Below are 20754 nucleotides of genomic sequence, written 5' to 3'. Positions count from 1 at the left end.
GACCATGGGAGAGGGTTGAAGTGGAGGGGAGAGAAAGGGAGGGGAGCAGAGAAAAATGCACAGCTCAATAAAATCAATTTAAAAATATACAGAAATAAGAAAAGAAAAAAGTCCAGAGTAAAAGGTAGACGGAATAATTTAAGAAAAACTGAATAGAAATAAGCCAAGCTAAGGTTGCACATTTGCAAGTAAGAATAAGTCCCCTGTGATTTATTTGGGAGCTAGGTGACAGCCCTTCAAAGAATGAAGAGTCAAAAGAGTAAGAGTTTAAAAAAAACCAACTAGACAATGATGGAGCCAGATTGCCTGTCTATGGGCTTCACCTCTTCTCAGGAGACATCTCTTGCTCACACTGCAGTTATCCATGGGCGTTAGTGTTCCTTCTGATAGTTATGGTTGTTCAGTCAGCAGGAAAGCCACCTACCTACTCTGAGCAGCCTCAGCAGAGGCAGAACAAAGCCCAATAGAATCACAAGTTCATGGAAGGTTGCCTAGACAACCAAACTCAGGCCCCACCCACAGTGCCTGGCAACCAGGGCCAGTCAGAGGTGCAGCAGAAAATGGATAAGCCTCCACAAGAGGCTCCAGATGGATCCTTGAACCATGAAAACACAGACAATGGATCTGAACATGCTGGGATTGGATTATCCGAGCAAACTGGTGGCAAAGCATCCAGCCAAATTGCTAATGCCGGGTCTGGACAGACTGACCAAAGAACTCCTGAAGAGGCTTCTCAGTTGACTGAGCACAGAAGAACATCTCAGCAGGCTGACCGCAGATCATCTGTCCAGGCTGACAGAAGAACTTCTGAGCCCCCTAATCAGCAATTGCCCAGTTTGATTGAGGGAAAAGCCTCTGAGAAGGTAGATGACCAAGTGCCATTGCCCTCTGGTGGGAAAGCTTCTGAGAAGACTGACCAAGAACCTTTAGAGTATGATGAGCAGACTTCATCAGACCAAGATGACTATAAGACCTCAGGAAAGAGTCAACACCAAGTCTACAACCAAGATGATTTCCTGGATGAAGATGACACTGATCAATACAGGGTTAGTGAGGACAACACCCGAATTAGCCACGAAACAGAAAAACAGGCTGACCACCGCTCATACTACAAAACACTTGCCCAGGCTGAGAACCGCGCATTGTCTGACATTGGTGACAACAAAGAGATCAAAGAAGCTGACTTTAAAGTACAGCCTTGCAAATTTGAAGACAGCCAAATGGACATCAGATCCAAGGTCTCAACTGGCGAGGAAACAGAAAGTGCAACCACTATCCAAGCTTACAACCTACCTGATACTGAATTCACCAGCGATTCCCAGTCCTCGTATGAAAAACTGCCCTCCATCACCACCAAAGTGTACTACACCTCCAGCCAAGACAAATTGCAGACCACAGACGTCACTACTGTAGGTAAAAGGGAGATCTGATGTCTGCCTGGGAGGTTGGAGGACAGGACAGGACCTGTGGTGTTAGGAACAAGAACACGGGGGTAGAAAGATGCAGGTTAAATCAGAGATGAGGAATAAACGCATGTAACGTCTTATGTGCTATCCATAGGTTTTAGGAAAGGTGTGAAACAAAAGAGATATGTTGCCTCCTGGTTTTCCTCTGGACACTCACGAAGGATCGGTGGAGCCAGGATTTAGGAAACCAATGGTTTCAGGTTCTGCTCCTAACTCTGTGTCACTCAATCACTTCCCACGATGGGTGTCTACCATAGCAAGGACCACTCAATCACTTCTCAAGATGGGTGTCTGTAGAAGGAGCTGCAGGCCACTTCTCACCTCCTAGCTCCCGGCCACCAGCTAGCTTTATAACAACACACAAACTGTATTCATTTAAACACTGCCTGGCTCATTATATCTATCCTCTTCTTGGCTAACTCTCATATCTTGACTAACCCATTTCTAATGAGTGTAGCACCACGAGGTGGTGTGTGTCTTACCGGGAATATTCTTAACCTGCATCCATCTCGGAGAGGAGAGCTATGGCGTGTGCCTGGAGAGGAGAGGCATGGTGTCTGCCTAACTTCCCTTCTTCCCAGGATTCTGTTCTGTTTACTCCACCCACCTATGTTCTAACCTATCAGGCCAAGCAGTTTCTTTATTAATTAACCAATGAAATCAACAGATTGATATATGGCACTCCCACATCAGGTGTCTACCATAGCAAGGACCACTCAATCACTTCCCACGATGGGTGTCTACCATAGCAAGGAGATGTGAAGTTAACTGGAAATCCCTGTGTTGGAGAAAGTATTTGAAGTAGATGAATATAAGATATCCTCCCACCAAGTTTTGAGGTGCTTTATAGTGCTTAAGAATGAGTTGACTCTGCCAAAGAACTGGCTCTGAGGATCATAGCAGTTCATGGTTACTGGGACAGATACATTCTCTTCTTGGTGTAAGCACTGGTAATTTACCCATGCTTCTGTAAATAACCTTTGATCCATGCTCTTGTAAGGAACCCTTAAAGGTCATTAGTCTCTCTCTCTCTCTCTCTCTCTCTCTCTCTCTCTCTCTCTCTCTCTCACACACACACACACACACACACACACACAATGAAAGTAGCACAACTACTATCTTTCTTAATTCTCGGTGTTAAATCTTAATTCTTGGCTTTAAATTTCATTAAATCTAGATCCCACTGATAGTGACAGCAAAAAAAAGTGCTATTACTTTTAAGTTTATTTTCTAAAAAAGATAAATCTTTGGGGGACTATTTCAATTTCAGGATACAGAATTTGAGCAAAGAAAGAGTTCTCAGAGATCCAGCCAAACTTACAGGAGGCGGTTCCCTCCAATCATTTTTGAAGACCCTTATCAAGTTGCACTCCGCTACATGGAAAAGCACAACATTCTTCAGATATTCCAGGTAAAGCTCTTAATTCTTAACTTTTCTTCCTGGGTGTGAGCTAGTTCAGAAATTAGTGTTTTAACCAAAAAAAGTAGATGAGAAATACCAAGCCAATAATACTGTGACATTAAGTTCATCGAAAGCATTGGAGACCATGTAGGATGATCGTTGGGGTAGCATTTGGCCAATAATTATCATTTTAGCTTTAAATAAGTGTATAAGAAAAAAATCAACAACAACAACAAAAAAAAACAACCAAGTTTGAGGGCTTTTTAGAGCTGAGTCTTCAAAAGCAGACTATTCTCAGGACCACCTGAGAGCAACATTCTTCAGAAGGAAATGATAGAAATAACAAATTCCTTTCCAGTTCCTGAATCATAAATCTCACTGATGCCAGGGTTTAGAACTGGAACTTTCTTTAAAGAGATTTCTTGAACAGTATAGAACTATGAGAGATTATTGCACTATGAGAGATTATTTGGTTGTTTTGTTCACCAGGTACATCTCTTTTATCCGATAAGCAACGCACATATTCATCTATGACAGCATGTGTTTGGAGTGACTGTTTAGACAGGTTAAAATTTGAGTAGTTTGCCTCTTGTGAAAGCATCCAAAATAGTAAAGTTTGAAGCAATGTATAGAGGAGCGGTTCTCAGCCTGTGGGTCCCCACCTCTTTGGGGGGTCAAACAACCCTTTCACAGGGGTCACTTCAGACCATCAGAAAACACCAATATTTACATCATGGTTCATTAGGGTAGCAAAATTCCAGATATGAAGTAGTAATGAGAATAATTTTGTGACTGGGGCTTCAGAACAACATGAGGAACTGTGTTAATGTGTCGCAGCATTAGGAAGGTTGAGAACCACTGGGACCGAGGGAGGAACAAATACCTTGTTCTATGAGCACCACCATTCAGATTCTAAGTTGGTCACACATCCATGAGTTGAGGACATTACTATGGCTCTCAGATTCCTCATATAAAATAGGGATTTGAAATATCTATTTCATCTGCTCTGCTTTATGATGTTTCCTTCTTAAAATATCCTCTGGTTTGTACAGTATAAGTGATCAGGTTTCTGTCTTTAATCAGAGAACCAGTAATTGCTAAACAAAACTAGGGAATGTATTTAGGAAAGCAGAGTCCAGGGGCTGGTAAGATAGTTCAGTGGATTAAAGCCCCTTGCCTTTTGATCTACTGAAGGCGTAAGTCACAAAACAATCCCACACCAGTTTGAAATTGTGATTTAAAAATGGGTATTTATTTAAAGGAAAAAAACTTACAGATCACTGTCCCAGACAACAACCCCCTGTGCAATGAGGAAAGGAGCCTAGTAGCGGGAAGTGGAGCCAGAAGCAAGAGAGCAAGCACATGGCTACCGCTGCTTTTTAAAGCAAACAAGACCACACCCAAGTGGGCTGGTATCTTAAAGGCTATTGGCTGAAGGAGCAGAAGGAACTCCCGCAGCACCTCCCCCTTTTGTTTAAGTAAGAGAGTTCTAAACCCAATACAAAACAATATACACTAGGAACAGATATTAAGTATAAGATTAGAATTACAATCCGCATAAACAATATTAAGCAAGGAACATATGTTAAATGTTTTAATAAACATTCTATCCTATGGAGTCTATGTATTGTTTAGGAAATGGCTTGGCTAGATCATAAGAGGATGGTAACTATGACTATCTAATCTTCAACCCTATCAAAGGCCTGAGAAGGGAAATAATATTACTTGAGCAGGCAGGAAGTACAAGCAAGTAGCTTCCAAAGTGAGCAATATATGACACAGACAATTAGCTACCTGAGCAATCACCCAAAGTCTCATTTTGCAACATTGAAACAACCAACTTTGGCTATGGCCTAGAATAACTGACAGACCATTTTCAAAGGCAAGAAATTTTTCAAAACCGTCTTACCCTGTCTTGGCAAGATTTGACAGTCCTGTTTATCCATTTCTGGATACTATATCTTGTCAGTGGTTGAGGCATGGGCACTTCTTTGCCCAAAGGCCAGTTTTTGCAAGAAGAAAACAGGCTCCAAGTGGAGTGTCTTTGGTGGTCAACATTCTCTAGGGAATAGATCGGTGCTGCCAGGAGCAATCATGTCTCGTGTCAACAAAACCCTAAGTTATTTAAATGCCATGTTCCACAGATCCTTGAAGTGGTTGAAGATTATCTATCTATGCAGAATATAATCTCTATGTATCTAAAGAACCTGATTAGTCAAACTATAAGTATGACAAACATAGATGACTATTGATCTATAATTCTTATACCTATCTAAATTAAAGACTAAGACAATAAACAACTGTGCAATAAATCAGGACAATGACCTCCAAATGTAAACAATGTATAAGAATCTTGATCAGAGGTAGAAATGTACACTGTAATATGGTAAATATATATATATATGTATCAATACATAAGAAATGTTTTAAACAGAGGTAGAAGCATGTTTGCATACAATATTCAATATAATTTAACTTTGTATCAATAATCTACAAAGCTTTCTGGCCAGAGTTCGATCCCCAAAACCCAAAGGAGAGAACTGACTCATAGAGCTGTTCTCCAAGCTTCTGGGCTGGACCAAGGTACATACACACACATGCACACACATACATACACACCAATACAACTTTCCTACATGTACTAAGGTACATACACACACACATGCATGCACATACATACACACTGATACAAGCTCCCTGCATGGACCAAGGTATATAAACACACACACTCACACATGTACATACACGCTAATGCAAGCTCCCACATGGACCATGGTACACACACATACACACAAATACAAGCCCCCCACATGAATCAAGGTACACACACACATGCACACACGTACACACACACAAATACAAGCTCCCCACATGTATCAAGGTATACACATACATGCACACACACACATGCATACACATACATACACATGAATACAAGCTCTCTGCATGTACCAAGATACACATAGAGACATGCACACACATACGTACACACTAATACAAGCTCTCCCATATACTAAGGTACACACACATGCACACACATACATACACACTAATGCAAGCTCTCCTCATGTGCCAAAGTACACAGACACACACATGCACACATGTACATACACACTAATGCAAGCTCCACACATGTACCAAGGTACACACACATGCATACATGTATATATACACATTAGAAATAAGTTTAATTTTTAAAAAAGTTTTGTCTATTCTATAATTTTTCAAATTAAAGAAAAAATAATACTTATAAATGGAGTGTGATATTAAAGAAAATAAATGATCAAATATATATATTGTTCAATAAAAATATATATGAAGTAGCTGAATATATAGCTCAGTGAGAAGATACTTGCCCCACAAGCACAAGGTTTCCAGCACTATAAAATCAATTGATTAATTAATTTAATTAAAAACTTCAAGTATATATATTGAATACAGACTTGAGTGATACAGATACATTTAGCATATTTTAATATGTTATTCCTGAAATGAACATGATTGTTATTCCCTGCAAATGAGATGCTTGCTTGCTTCGTGACAGCATTTTGATTTTGAGTTATTCAACAACAGTAAAAAGTATGGAAGTTAATCTCATAAATCTGATATATCCTTCCTCATTTAATACTAAAACTAAACATGATTTTTATGTTTTAAAGTCAAGTATTTTGGACGATTATATGTAAACCCCCAGTGCCATTCTTTTATTCCCTTTTAAGAACTCTTTTTTAACTGTTTAAAGCAAACAATTTATTAACTGATCATCTAGCAACATCACAGTTCTCAAAAGCTTTGCAACTTTCCCACCATCTCTTTGATCTTGGAAACAACCAAAAAGATGCATTGCTCTTTAAATAAAACTTTTAGCCCTTCAAATTTGATCTTGATTTGCCTGATTTCATCCAAATAAAGAAAGTAACATGTTTCTTGGGGATATGGGAATGCCTTTAGAATGGCTAGGGCAGTAGGAGCTGACTGCAAACCTCTTGGAACCAAGTGTGGTGTGTTGTGCTTTCTCTCAGCAGATCACTGAAAACTTAGTCTATGAAAAGCCGGATGACCCTCTGAACTTCATGCTAGACCAGGTATGAGTGGGAGAGAACAAGCCTTCTGCTCTCATTGCCGGAACACAGCACACACAGAGACAGATGGACAAAGCAGACCACGAACAGCTCCAAGCCATCATGAAGGAAACGTACTGCGCTTCCATCCAGGCATTTTTACTCAAGTCCAGAACAAATCTAGGGATGGGGGCTCACCTCTTGAATGCCAGTGCTCAGGAGACAGAAGCAGGCAGATCTCTGTGAGTTCAAGGCCAGGTAGGGCTACATAGTGAGACCCTGTCTCAAACTGGAAAAGAGCGGCTCAGCATCACAGAAGCCTCTCTCCTCGTTAGTTCCCACAAAGGAGTTGCTTATTTTGACCTCTCTAAGAGCTTGTTCACTTTTCTTTACAATTTTACTGTCAAATATGAATCATGAGACCTGTGAGCTCTCTGAACTGTCTTTGCTCAGTGCTGTTTTCGTCTTCCCTCTTTTGCCCCAGATTCTGTCCGGGAGATGGAGCCTTCTGTAGCATGTAGCTATTCATCCATTTTCATCACTGCATGCTATTCATTGGGTAGACTGCTACAGCTGATTCATTCTCTTTTCCAAGGACATGCAGATTATTTCCAATTTGGAGCTTTTACAGAAAACCTTGTAGTGAGTTTTCCCATCCGGGTCGTTTAGTGGTATATCGCTCTTGGCTGTATACTTTAATCGCTGGATTGTAGAACGTATATCTGCTTAGCTTCAAATGAATTGTTTTTATTTTCCAATATGAGTGTACCAGCTTGCACCCCTCCCCGCAACAGCTCTGTAGCTTTACCAGTGTTCATTGTTGCCATCGTATTTAACCGTGGCTGTGCAGGTAAGTAGGTAGTAAAATTTACAGTGTCCTTTTGTCTTTTCCTGCCTGATAGATACATTGGCATGCTTTTCCATCTGTTTACTGGCCATTGGGAAACACTTAGCTTTCTATAGTATTACTTCATGTCTTAGTCCTTAGCAACAGGCTGTTGTATGTTCTGGCTGTGGGTGTTTGGTTAATCACATATGTTTGTATATCCATCCACTCTCTGTCTGACCCTCTAGCTCTTATCTTTTGATGAGCAGAAAGTCTCAAGTTTAATATTAACTGTAACAATATTTTTATTTATGATTAATACTTCCACTGTCTTATGTTAGAAGTTTCAGTCACATTTTACTATAGTTTCCTAAATTACTCTGTGTGTGTGAGTGTGTGTGTGTGTGTAAAATGGAGGGGTTTTTTGTTACCTTTCAAATCTATGTCTATAATCTTGAATCAGTTCTGTATATCATAGGAGACTGGGTAAAGATTCACTTCTTTCAATCATCCAGAAACCAGCCCCTTTTAGTAAAGGTCATAGATTACACATTGACCTGCATTTCACATATTTATTAATACTTGCTTTGAAATAAGACTCTTAATTATTGTGACTGGAATAACTCAGTACCTAGTAGAGAAAGCTTGCCCACTTTATTCTCCTTTAAACATATCTCTGATATTCTTAGAGCTCTATTTCCATATTTGTTTTAAGAATTATTAATGAAGTTACATAATAATGTGTAATGTATACTTCCATATACATACAAGCATACACCAGTCGGATTGTGTGTGTGTGGTTGCTTTTGGTCTCAACTGGGTCATTTTTTGGGGAGAGTGATAGCTTTAAAATGAATGCTTCCCATCCTTCTTTGCCATTCATTTAGGTCCTAAGATCTCTTTTACTATCTGCATACATGTTACACATGTATTTTAGTGGCTTCCTTGTGGGCATTTAATGCTTTTGATGCTAGCATACGTAGAAATTTTTAAAATTTGAGGATCTAACTAGCTGGCATGCAGAAATACGGTTTTGCTATTCTTATAGTCATTAGCCTCACTGACCCTGACTTGGTTCTAGTGAAGTATTTCCAGATCTGTTGAAGCACTGGGGGTTTCCACAGACACATGCATATCATCTGTGAGTAGTCTTTTGACCTTTCCCATCCTTCTTGCTCCCTCGTCTGATCACCTGTGGTGCAGGTCTTCTCTGTGATGCTTCACAGTCATCTTCCTCTCTCCTCCTCCCTACAGAAAGGCTGATCTCTAGGAACTCAATTAGGCTTATATCCTGATTCTCCGCTGGGCTAAGACCATGAGAAACCCTGGATGAGGAGCAGGAAGAAAAAGAAAGGTGTGCTTAGGTTTATTTCTGTGTCCTTCTTTATGAGTACATGCTGATCTGTCTGTCTGGAGGCATCTTATTTTCCATGACTATTATCTTTTGGATTCCAATAATATTCAAATCGTACCTCAGTGTGCAGTGCACATGCACGAACATGAACGCACACACACACGCACACACACACACATTTCAGGCCTAGGGTTACTTCTACCCCTTCATAGAATTCTACTGTGAATGTATGATCTGTTTTTCCATTTGTTGTTGTTTTGTTTGGGATAATGACCAATGCAGCACATGAGTTAGAGATCTCCAGAATAATCAATGCTGAATGCAAGTACCTGCTTTGATTTACCTTATTTGCTCTTTAAAAAATATTTTTTTCACTGCTTCACTATTAAATATGATGTTTATTGTTTGTAACTGTCATCGCTCATTTTAAATAAGTTCCCTTCTCATGTATTTTCTGAGATTTTAAAATAAATTTTATCAAATTCAAAATCCTTTACTTTACCTTTAGATATGATTGTATGAATTTTTTTGTTCTTATTTTAGCAAAAGGGAGAAATTTTTTTTTCACTTTTAGAGCTTTTCAATCATACATACAGAAAACTGCACAGATCTGAAGGGGTCTTCCATGACTCAAAGCTTCGAGCAAAGCCCAGAAAATCAGTACAAATGCATAGCTATTGTGGCAGCTTAGGTGAAAATGGCCTCATAGGCTCATAGGCAGTGGCCCTATTAGGAAGTGTGTTCTTACTGGAGTAGGTGCAGCCTTGTCGGAGTAAGTGTGTCAGTAGGGGGCAGACTTTGGGTTTTCAGACGCTCAAGCCAAGCCCTGTGTCTCTCTCTTCCTGCTGCCTGAGGGTCCAGATGTACATCCTCTCTCAGCCTCTCTCCTGCTCCACATCTCCCTGCAGGCCACCATGCTTCCCACCATGGTGACGATGACTAAACCTCTGAATTGTAAGCCAGCCCCAATTAAATGTTCTCCTTTATGGGAGTTGTTGTAGTCATGGTGTCTCCTCACAGCAACAGAAACCCTAAGACAGCTTTATTGAAACTGAGTGCGAAGAGCACACTCCAACGAGCAAAGCCATTCTCAGGCAAACATATGGCTCTAGAGCTGCCTTGTTTCCAGTCCAGGGGCTTTTGGTTCTAAAGGAAGGGTTCCCTGAAGAGCTGGGTATTTCTTGGACTGACCTAAGTTATATGACCTCGTGCTTACTGAGCATATGCCTGCCAACCCATAATCCTCTCTGTTGGAGTGAGGAAAATGCTATTCAGCTCATACGTGGTAGCCCCTAAGTTATGGCATCCCAAAGGTCACCTTGGGACACTCTACTTCTTTTGTACACACACATGTGTCTCTTGGGAATACCCTCCTAGGTTTCACTTCCTAAATGTAGTCTTATTTTTCCTGTTCATTGAAGGGGGGCATCAAATGATCCTTAGGGTGATCTCCAGCAGTGCAGGGGATGATAAAGGCTTGCCTGGGGTGGCCTTTCCAGTTTCTCTGTTCTAGAGGTAACCTTACTGTTCACAGTTCTGCTTTCCTCCCTCAAAATCAAGACAGCATGTTAGCAGCTCCTCAGAACTCGACTAGGTGCCTTACCCTCTCTCCTACATGAAATATTCATTATTGCTACTTCTAAATTAATGTCCTTTAAAATGCAACATGAGCAGGGGCCCTTAACGAACGAAAAAGTGCAGGAACTTGTGAAAGAACAGTTAGATGCTAAGCACATGGAAGAAACTACTAGTCCTTGAAATTCTCTGGTATTTGTAATAAAAATAATCTAAAAAATAAAAAAATATTTACTGATCTAAAAGCTATTAATAAGATAATTTATGGAATTTTTTATTATTTATTTGTTTGTTTGTTTGTTTATTAATTTATTTAAGATTTCTGCCTCCTCCCCGCCACCGCCTCCCATTTCCCTCCCCCTCCCCCAATCAACTCCCCCTCCCTCAGCAGCCCGAAGAGCAGTCAGGGTTCCCTGCCCTGTGGGAAGTCCAAGGACCACCCACCTCCATCCAGGTCTAGTAAGGTGAGCATCCAAACAGCCTAGGCTCCCACAAGGCCAATACGTGCAGTAGGATCAAAACCCAGTGCCATTGTTCTTGACTTCTCAGCAGCCCTCATTGTCCGCTATGTTCAGCGAGTCCGGTTTTATCCCATGCTTTTTCAGACCCAGTCCAGCTGGCCTTGGTGAGTTCCCGATCTTTACAGCCTAAAATTCCTTTACATAAACAGGATAGAAAAAAAAATTGCCTTTATAGTAGCTACTTAAAGTAAAGCCTAGTCTGTAAAGAGATACCAATAAAAGTACTTTCTTAAAAAATTGTTAAATAGCCCCAAAAAAATAAATAAAATGCAACATGAAAGTAATGAAATATGTATTGATTACTTAAGAGCTTTCTTCCTTGATCAACAACATGATTGAGATTCACTCATAGGGTTCATACTGTCATTCTTTTTTTATTTGTGAATTCTCTATTCTGAGTTATATATCAGTGATCCTTCGTGGGTTATTATGTGTGACACTATAGTGAACACAGAGTTACACTGATTCTTGACACACATACACATGTATTTCTAGTGTTCGCATATCCAAACCTGGGATTTCTGAGACATAGGATATAGCCATAAATTCAACTTTAAACTTTTACATTTTATCTATGCTGGGGTGTGTGTGTGTGTGTGTGTGTGTGTGTGTGTGTGTGTGTGTGTGTGTGTTGGGTCCCATGTACCAGGAAGTGTGTTCAGAATCAGAGGACAACCTGCAAGAGTCTGTTCTTTTGACCCCTCTTCTAAGGATCCCAATTATATGGATTTGGGGTCACTTGAAGTTGTCCTACAGCTAACCTGAGACCTGGTAGAAAGGATAACTGGAAGCCCCATGGTTGAATCTCGTGTCTAGAAACAGTCAGCCAGAGAGGTCTCTGGAATACTGAGTTCTTCACTGTTCACAATTGAAAGACAAAATGTTACCATTGGGAGAGAAATTAGGTGAGATGGTGATTTCAGTCATGGTTCACTGAGCTTCCGATGTCAGGGTAAAGCCACAAACAAAACTGTTGAGAAGCTGATGTAAACACATGGCTCTCCCTCCTTTTCTATTTCTTCTCTAAGTCTCCTGTGATCATCCTTTACCTCAATTCTCTTCCAAAACTGTGATCTTTAATGTCATAAAAACGTGCCATGGGCCAACTGAAAAAAAAATGTCTCCAGCATTCTCTTCCTCAGCCCTGAGACTTTTGACACAGTAATCGCTTCTCACCTTCAACTCTAGTTCTTTCCTAACTCTCCTCCACCCCCGAGGGCCACCTTTCCCCTAGACAGGTGTCCATCCCTTGGGCGATCTCCAAGGTTTAATCTCTGTAGACTTGACTATCTCCATACTAATCACGGAGTATTCTTCTGTCTCTAGTTACCGACACAATGCAATTCCAAAGTCCTCACATCTCCCAGTTATCTCTCAGGGATGGAAATATATTATTCTATGCCTTTTCAGGTTTAGGGTTTCTGATGAGAAGTCTATTGTAGTTCTGAAGAATTTGATCATAAGTTGGTATCTTTTTCCTTCAATTTCCCTCAGCTTTCAACTGTCTTTTCCTGTTCCCTAGTCTATAATGTACTGTGAAGAAATCGGTTTTGGGCTATGCTTATTTAGAATTTTAAATACTACTCACACTTGAATTCCCATCTCTTTTCTTATATTGGGGGGGGTTCTACTATAATTTCAATGAATTGGTTATTTTTTCCTAAATATATTTATGTTTATGTGAGTGCGAGTGAGAGAGAGAAAGAAAGGGGGGGTGAGGATGTCAAAGGAAAACAGAAAAAGGTAAAGAATGCCTTGAAACTGGAGTTCAGGTGGTTGTGAAGTGTCTAACATGGGAACTGTGTGTGCGTGCACTCATCTGTGAGAACATGAGCATTGTGAGTGCCTTGGAGCGCATGTGCAAGCCAGAGGACAACCCGGAGGGTCATTCTTCATCTTCTACCTTGTTGGAAACAGGGTCCCTTTCTTGTTTTTCCCCTGACTATACCAGGCTAACTTGCTTTGAGTGCCTGCTGGGAATTCTCTCTAACCTCCCATATCCCTGTAGGAACACTAAGATTTAAAATGCTCCTGCCTCAAATCGGGTTTTTATGTGTATTTGAACTCAGGCCCTCATGTTTGTGCAGTGAGTATTTTTGCTTTTACCCATCTTCATAGCTCCTTTTCATCACTGAAAGTTGAATTAGAAAAGTTGCTTTATGAGGGCTGAGTCAAATGCTCGCCGTGTAGACGTGAGGACCTAGCCAGCACTTTAATATTTTAGGGAGCAGTTTAGTCCATCTTGTTCTCAAGCCAGTGGTTCACAACCTATGTTGTTCATGACTCCTTTGGGGGTCGAACGGCTCTTCACAGGGGTTGCCTAAGACCATCGGAAAACACAGGTATTTACATTATGATTCATAACAGCAGCAAAGTTACAGTTATGAAGAGGGCTCCTGGAGCTGCGGTTACAGTGCTGGGGACCAAACTCAAGTCCTCTGCAGGAGCAGTCCAAGGACTTTTCATATTCTAAACTTCTACATATTTAACCCCCACAGGAGGTAGTGATTCTGAGGAGATAAAGATTCCAAGTGGAAAATTTGCCTTTTCTTCTTCTCCTTAGGTACAGGAAATGATCCGATACAGAGACCAGCAGAGCAGCATCTGAAGACTGACTCTCGCCAGCACTGTGCACTGTCACCCACGCCAACTCTGTGCTCCTCTCTCCCTGGAAAAAAATGTGTTTTCAGCAGGCCTTGACGGTGACTCTGCCTAAGTGTGTTCTCGGTTTAGGTCAGAGTATATAGAGTGCCTTTGTAAACCTCACATGACTATTACAGGTATCTCTGGATAATCCCACAAAATGCACACGCTATGGCTTCTTATCACTGCCTGCTTCATGCTGCCATTGGTGAATGAGATTGAATCTTCCCCTGGCTTTTGCCTACAGTAAAACTCAGATGTGTGTTCATACCCTACACACATCTGGGCAGGTGAGGCGATGTCACTTCCTCGTCACCTTTATCCCCTAGAGAAATTTATATCAGGTGGAATGTGCAACCAGTCCAACTGGTATTTAGCCGCCAAATGCTTTAACTCTGGTATGAGAGTATCTGGTCAGAAATCATATTTGAGATGATTGTTCGATTCTATTTTTGTATGGCAAACATTTTAAAGCTTTTCTATGTGAACACTGATGTGGACTTGACTCTTGGTATTGTTAGCTAATGACGAGGTAAGACTATGTGACTATACGGCAATGGATTATGCTTGTTTGACATTCACACACAAATCCGCTGTCCTGGCTTTGACAATTTCTTTCTCATAATTGTGCCCCAAGCATTCCTGCATGGTTTCTAGATTGTTTAGCTTTTCCTGTAAGTTGTTCATGAACTGTGCGTGTGTTCAAACTCGATAAACACTCTCTATGCAGATGCAGCTTGTCAGCCTGGAGGCTGAGCTGAAAGCTGACTGACAAGCGGTGACCTGTGGAATAATCTAGAGTGATGTAAACTAATAACCTACAGCCTGAGAGGCCGTCCCTGTTATTAGCGATAGAAACATGGAGGCTTCAAGGCCATGGCGTGTTAAGTGATGATTCTGTGCCGGGTTGGTGGAGCACACTTTTAATCCTAGCATTTAAAAGCCAGAGAAGGACAACCTAAGGTTCAAGACCAATCTGGGCTATCTAACAAGATGATCTCATGTATAAAAAGAAATGAAAAAGGGGCTGATAAAATGGCTCAGTGCATAGAGTACTTTCCACAACAGCAGGTCAACCTGAGTTCAGCCCCTGAATCTCACAGTCAAATGAAGGAACTGACTCTGGAGAAAAAAAAGAAGAAGTCCTCTGATCTCCACGCATATATCCTAGACACGTCATACGCACAGTAATAATCATAAATAAAATTAACTTTAAAACACTAAATTTAGGTTTTTTTTTTTTTATGTCTGGCCCAAGTATTAGATAGTTGACCAAGTTTCTACAGGTGGAACACTTCTGATCCAAACACTCCGGCAGCTGCGACCACGCCCTCAGTTTATCTCCGATGCCTTCCACAGCCTTTGTGACCTTCCATCGTGAGGCAGTGTGGACCAAAGGGGATGAGCGGGCTGTGATGTCTTCTGCACGTAGCCACCTGAGAAAGAAGAACCACGTGCACAACGCTTCCCATGTCGTGACTCAGGCGCTCTATACAAAGGCGTCTGATGAGGAGATTAATCAGCAGCAGCTCCTAAGTGGCAGGAAGTAGGCCCCCCAGGCCAGAAGTAAGCACTCAGTGTGGGAATCTGAGTGCAGCCAGCTGGGGAGCAGGAGGCGAGGGCTTGGAATTTGCCCTCTATGGCTAGATACGAAGAGGACAGAGTCACCACGTAGAAAAAATGTGGGGGCCGAAAGTCTCAGTGGGGAGTAAACTGAGATTTGAACATGTGGTTTATTTTATTTTGTTTGGTTTTTCACACAGGGTTTTCCTATGTACATAGCCTTGGCTGTCCTGAAACTCGCTCTGTAGACCAGACTGACCTCAAACGCACATAAATCCATCTGCCTCTGCCTCTGTCTTGCAAGTACTGGGATTAAAGGCACGTGACATCACGCTTGGCTTGAAAGACCTGATTTCTTGAAGGAAGCTTTCCAGGACGGTTGTGAAAAGAATTACCCACAGGGCTATGAGTTGTGTCTCAAGTATGGCTTTGTTTTGAGATGGAGACTTAAGTAATCCAGGCTGGACTCAAACTTGCTGCACAGCTGAGAATGACCTCGGGCTTCAGCTTTTCCTGCCTCTGCCTCCCAAGTGCAGAGGCTGATAGGTGTGTGTCACCATGCTATGATCCTGTGGTACCCAGGGCCTCGGGCACGCTAGACAAGCCCTCTACCTGCTCTATCTCCAGGCCTGCCACTCTCAAAAAAATATATAAGAACGTGCCTAGAACAGTAACTAGCAATGTTGTATCAGAAGTGTTCTTATCAACAGGAGTAATATTGATTGCACCTGAGCAATGGCCCCCTCACTTTTGTCACTGATTTCCTCACAGTGGCAAAAACCAAATCTTCTCTTTCCCTGAGCTTCCGCATTCCCTCCCTTCCTCCCCCTACCTCTCCCACTTCCCTCCCTCGCCACTTCTTTCTTCTAGGCAGAGTCTCATGTAGCCCAGGCTAGCCTCAAAGTTGCTTTGTAACCACGGATGATCTTGAGCTTCTGAGACTTCTATCCCTACCTTCCAAATGATGGAATTATAAGTATATAACCACACCCAGTTCTGTGAAGTCCTGGCGATCAAACCCAGAGCTTCCTGCGTGACTAACAAGCACTGTGCCAGCTGAGCAACATGCCCAACCCTCCCCTCTGCTATTTAAAGATTTTATTTCCCTGTCCCTTAGCACAGTGGACAATGCATGAGCCTCATAAAGAGGAATTTGAGCATCACTGGCAACTAAGGAAATGTGAGAGTCTCAATGAAGCAACGCATCTCATTTAGCAGAATGGTTGCGGTCAAAAGGTGAGACAGTGGCAAGTATTGGTAGAAGTGGAAAGAAATTAAATCCCCTATATCCTACTAGTGGAGATGCTACAGCTATGTTCTGGTCTAGATGACTCTTGAGAGTGTTGAGCTCAGTAAGATCAGCCAGAGATGAAATATTGTATGATTTTACTTAATGTTCATCATTATTATTAAATAATTAATATTAATTATCAATTGTCAGTATTAATTACATTGATGTCAATAATTAGCATTTACATATTTATAAATATCCAAATTTGAAGAAGCTGAAAGCACACTGTGGTTATTGGGAGCTGAAGGAGAGCAGAAGAATTAGAAGCCACTTGAAGAGTCAACTCGTCTGTTTTGGAAGATGGAGAACTCTGGAGACTTGTTGCATGAGAATGTGCATGTCCTTCACACTTAGCACAACTAGTGTAGCAAATAGTGTGTGCTATTGCTGCAATTGTTACATTTAAAATGGAAAGGTGGTGTGTGAACACACAGTGGTGTTACTCGGCAATGGAAAGGTGGTGTGTGAACACACAGTGGTGTTACTCGGCAATGGAAAGGTGGTGTGTCCACACACAGTGGTGTTACTCGGCAATGGAAAGGTGATGTGTGAACACACAGTGGTGTTACTCGGCAATGGAAAGGTGGTGTGTGAACACACAGTGGTGTTACTCGGCAATGGAAAGGTGGTGTGTCCACACACAGCGGTGTTACTCGGCAATGAAACAGTGGAATACAGAGCGCGTGGCTGTGACATAAACAGGCCTACGTAAAGACATATATGATTTCACTACGTTAAATCTCTAGAGCAGGAAAGTTCATGGTGTAGTCAGAGACCAGCACATGTCAGTTGGGATGAGAAATGCTTCCAAGAGATGAATTCTGTGAGATATAACATATTTTAATACATTTTTATATAAAAGCTTGGAGGTTGACATTTTTAAACTTGCTGGAAAACAGAAAAAATGATTTAAAAAAAAAGCTGTGAAATTCAAGTCTTCTAGAAATATCTTTCTATTCCCCCTATTCCTGAGAGTCTCCCCATCTCACTCCCCTACTCAAGGAACCCTCTAGTAGCCCATTCTTGCCTTCATTTAATCATTCTTCTTGCCCATCTTCTTTTGCTCTTACATAGCCCTATCTTAACTCTGGTCAATGCCCACCTACTTCTCTACCCTGTAGCACAGATGAGCACATGTAAGTACAACTATGCCTGGGAGTTTTGTCTTCTCTGATATCTGTGTGCACAGCGATGTGGACAAGTGTTGTTCCAGGGTACCTGTGCCCCAGAGTTATAACTATACTTTAATCTTCATGTCAGCCATGTGAGGCTGTGGGAAGGGAAATATTTAATTAGGAACTCTGTGAGGGTAAAGCTCAGAGAGAGTTGTGGTTTTGACCTGTGGCTAGGAGCCACTGGGGGACTCTCTTTTCTGATGACAATTACAGTCATGTTAGTCATCACAATGGTCATCACCAAAACTTCCCCACTATAAAACCACTCAGTGGATAAAACATATCTCCAGAAATGGCACCAAGTTTAGAGAGTTTCATAGGAAAGGTTTGTGTCAAATTTTTATAATAAAAATGTGAGGATAAGTGTCAAACCACAGAATTGCCCAGGTATTCATGGGTCAAATACATACAATAACATTGCAGTAAATTAATACAAATACTGTTAGTGTTGCTACTATTTAATATGTATAAGTATATGATCTATCCCACATCATATAATACCTATTGACATACATAATAGCAAACACATATAGAAAAAGACAGTCAAATAGATGAAACAATGATTAACTAGATAAAATAAAGTAGAAAAGTAGGACAATATGAAATCTTGAGTTTAAAAGCCTTTAAATATAATGCCAAAATCAGAAATCATTAAAAAGCTATATATAATTGACAAAAGTAAACAGTACTTATAAGGTAACTAAAAAGCCAAAAGGTAACTTGACATAGAATTCCCCTCTGTATGCTGTAAATATGTTTTATTGCCAATGGCTAATAAAGATCTGCTTTTGGTCAATGGCTTAACAGAATATAGCCAGGCTGGAAAAGATATATAGAGAGAATAAATGGAGTTAGGGAGAAGCCATGTAGCTGCCACAGGAGACAGACACTGGACTTCGGATGGAACCTTAACCATAGGCCACAACCACATGGCGATACACAGATTAACAGAAATGGGTTCATTTAAGATATAAGAGCTAGTTAAAAATATGTATAAACTAATAGGCCAAGCAATGTTTTAATTAATACAGTTTCTATGTGCTTATTTCATGTCTGGGCAGCCAGGAAATGAATAAGCAGCTTCATCTATAATAACTGAAAAAATTAATAATTGCAACATACATAGTGTACCCAGTAACTTGTAAGACTACACACACTGCACTTATAGAAGATGGCCAAGAACATGAAAGAAAATTGACTGTGGTGGATTAAATCAGAATGGTCCCCACAGGCCCACATATTTGGATGCTTGGTTCCCAGTTGTTGGAACTGTTTGGGAAGGATTGGGAGGTATGGCCTTACTGGGAGAGGTGTGTCATTGGTAGTAGGCTTTGAGGGTTCAAACACCCACGTCACTCCTAATCTCTAGGTCACTGTGCCTCCTACTTGCAGGTCAGATTTAGCTCTCAGCTACAACTTCAGTGCTATTCCTGTACGCCTGCTGCTGGGCTGTCTGCCATGGTGGTCATGGACTCCATCCCTCTGCAGCCATGAGCCCAATTAAGTGCTTTATTTTAGAGGCTGCCTTGGCCATGTCATATAAGCAATATAAAATTAAGACATTTGCTTGTGAGAGCATGTGACTGACGAAAGAGAAATTTTAAAAAGTTGAAGACTTTTTAAATGCCTTTTTGTCTTAACATAGTACATAAAGGTGAAGAGAAATGGGGGCGTACACTGTTCCAGGAAACAATCATTTCACAACATCTCTGAAATGCTCATAAGTCAAAATATTTTAAAAATAAACATAGCCTTTGCGCACAAATTTAAATTTTAAGAATGTTACTAAGGAAATGATGAGCATTTAAAGTCCCATGTTTTCTGCAACATTATTATAACAACGGGAACTTTTTTAATGACCTGAATTTTCAACCAGGAAGATGGTTTCAACTTCATAGAGCAGAATACAGTGCATCCATTAAAATGACATTGCAAATAGGCAGCTGTCTCTCCATCTGTGATATGAACAAGGTGGTATAAAGGAAAACAGCTTTAGTTGTAAGCACTGGAAATGTTCGACACTTCTAGGATGTAAGAGCAAGTGAGAAGGGTTCCTCAGCCTTGCTCAGGAATAGGCTTCCGCTATGAAAATCTGTTTCATTGGGTGACCCTCTCCTTAAGACATAGATCATGGGGACACCCAGTGCAGAGCTGACAGGCCTTCACCCTCAAAGCTGCCAGGGCACGGTCTGAGGCTGTCCCGCCTATAATGTGCTTGAGTCTCTATGGACCTGAATCTCAGGGCACACCCTGATGAGCAAACTGTGCTCTAACTCTGTTCCTTGAGTAAGAAGAAGAGCATTGCCTGTGAGGAGATGGTGCTAACCTGTGAGAAACTCCCAAGTCCATTGATTAAAGTGTCCAGTCCTTTCTACTGTCCCTGCCTTTACTTACCCCTCAGTGCTAGCTAGGCTATGTGCTGCTATTTACCCACTAAAAGCAATATTGTTCATGCTGTGTATATATGGCTCATAGTGGTCCTTAAGGAAGGGACAAAGAGAAGAGAAAGGAAGGACCTGGTTAGACATCAAATAATTACTTGATCGTATCTCTATGTTTCTCCATCTGTTTCTAACTTTCTTCTCCTCCACGAGTTGCTGCTCACCTTATGAACATGACTTATTCCTTACTGTCCCTGAAAATATAACCTGTGGCTACAGACAATGAACCCGGCTCCTGACACTGTGCAAGCAAACAGAGAAGGGAGAATGATCAGCCTTCTTCATTATGCAAAAGCTTAGAAGTTAATGATCCAATCAAGAAAAAAAAAAATCAACTCAACACAAAAATCCTGAGTTTGTATTCAAGGAGAAAAGCTGACCTCTCCATCAGAGATGCACATTCCAAAGCGGCAGAAATCTGCCCACAGTGCTTCCT

General features: G+C 41.1%; 1 protein-coding gene across 1 annotated transcript; it reads left to right on the top strand.

Annotated features, from left to right (window-relative positions):
* The first annotated feature begins 560 nt into the window (after positions 1-560).
* Positions 561-13813, top strand: Tex55 (testis expressed 55). Its single transcript, XM_057763963.1, has 4 exons — positions 561-1409; positions 2737-2877; positions 6894-6953; positions 13769-13813. Exons 1-4 carry the CDS (start codon positions 561-563, stop codon positions 13811-13813), a joined length of 1095 nt encoding a protein of 364 aa, XP_057619946.1.
* Positions 13814-20754: the final 6941 nt, after the last annotated feature.

Source organism: Chionomys nivalis, chromosome 3, assembly GCF_950005125.1.
Source record: "Chionomys nivalis chromosome 3, mChiNiv1.1, whole genome shotgun sequence".
NCBI classification, from domain to species: domain Eukaryota; kingdom Metazoa; phylum Chordata; class Mammalia; order Rodentia; family Cricetidae; genus Chionomys; species Chionomys nivalis.
The sequence above is the reverse complement of the archived record's forward strand: the minus strand, read 5'-3'. Positions and strand labels throughout refer to the sequence as shown.

Bases quoted from the DNA above. Each gene is read 5' to 3' on its own strand.
- Tex55 (XM_057763963.1), top strand. From the start codon at position 561: ATGGATAAGCCTCCACAAGAGGCTCCAGATGGATCCTTGAACCATGAA. The intron at 2,878-6,893 runs GTAAAGCTCTTA...TTCTCTCAGCAG, and splicing joins ACATTCTTCAGATATTCCAG to ATCACTGAAAACTTAGTCTA. The intron at 6,954-13,768 runs GTATGAGTGGGA...TCTTCTCCTTAG, and splicing joins TGAACTTCATGCTAGACCAG to GTACAGGAAATGATCCGATA.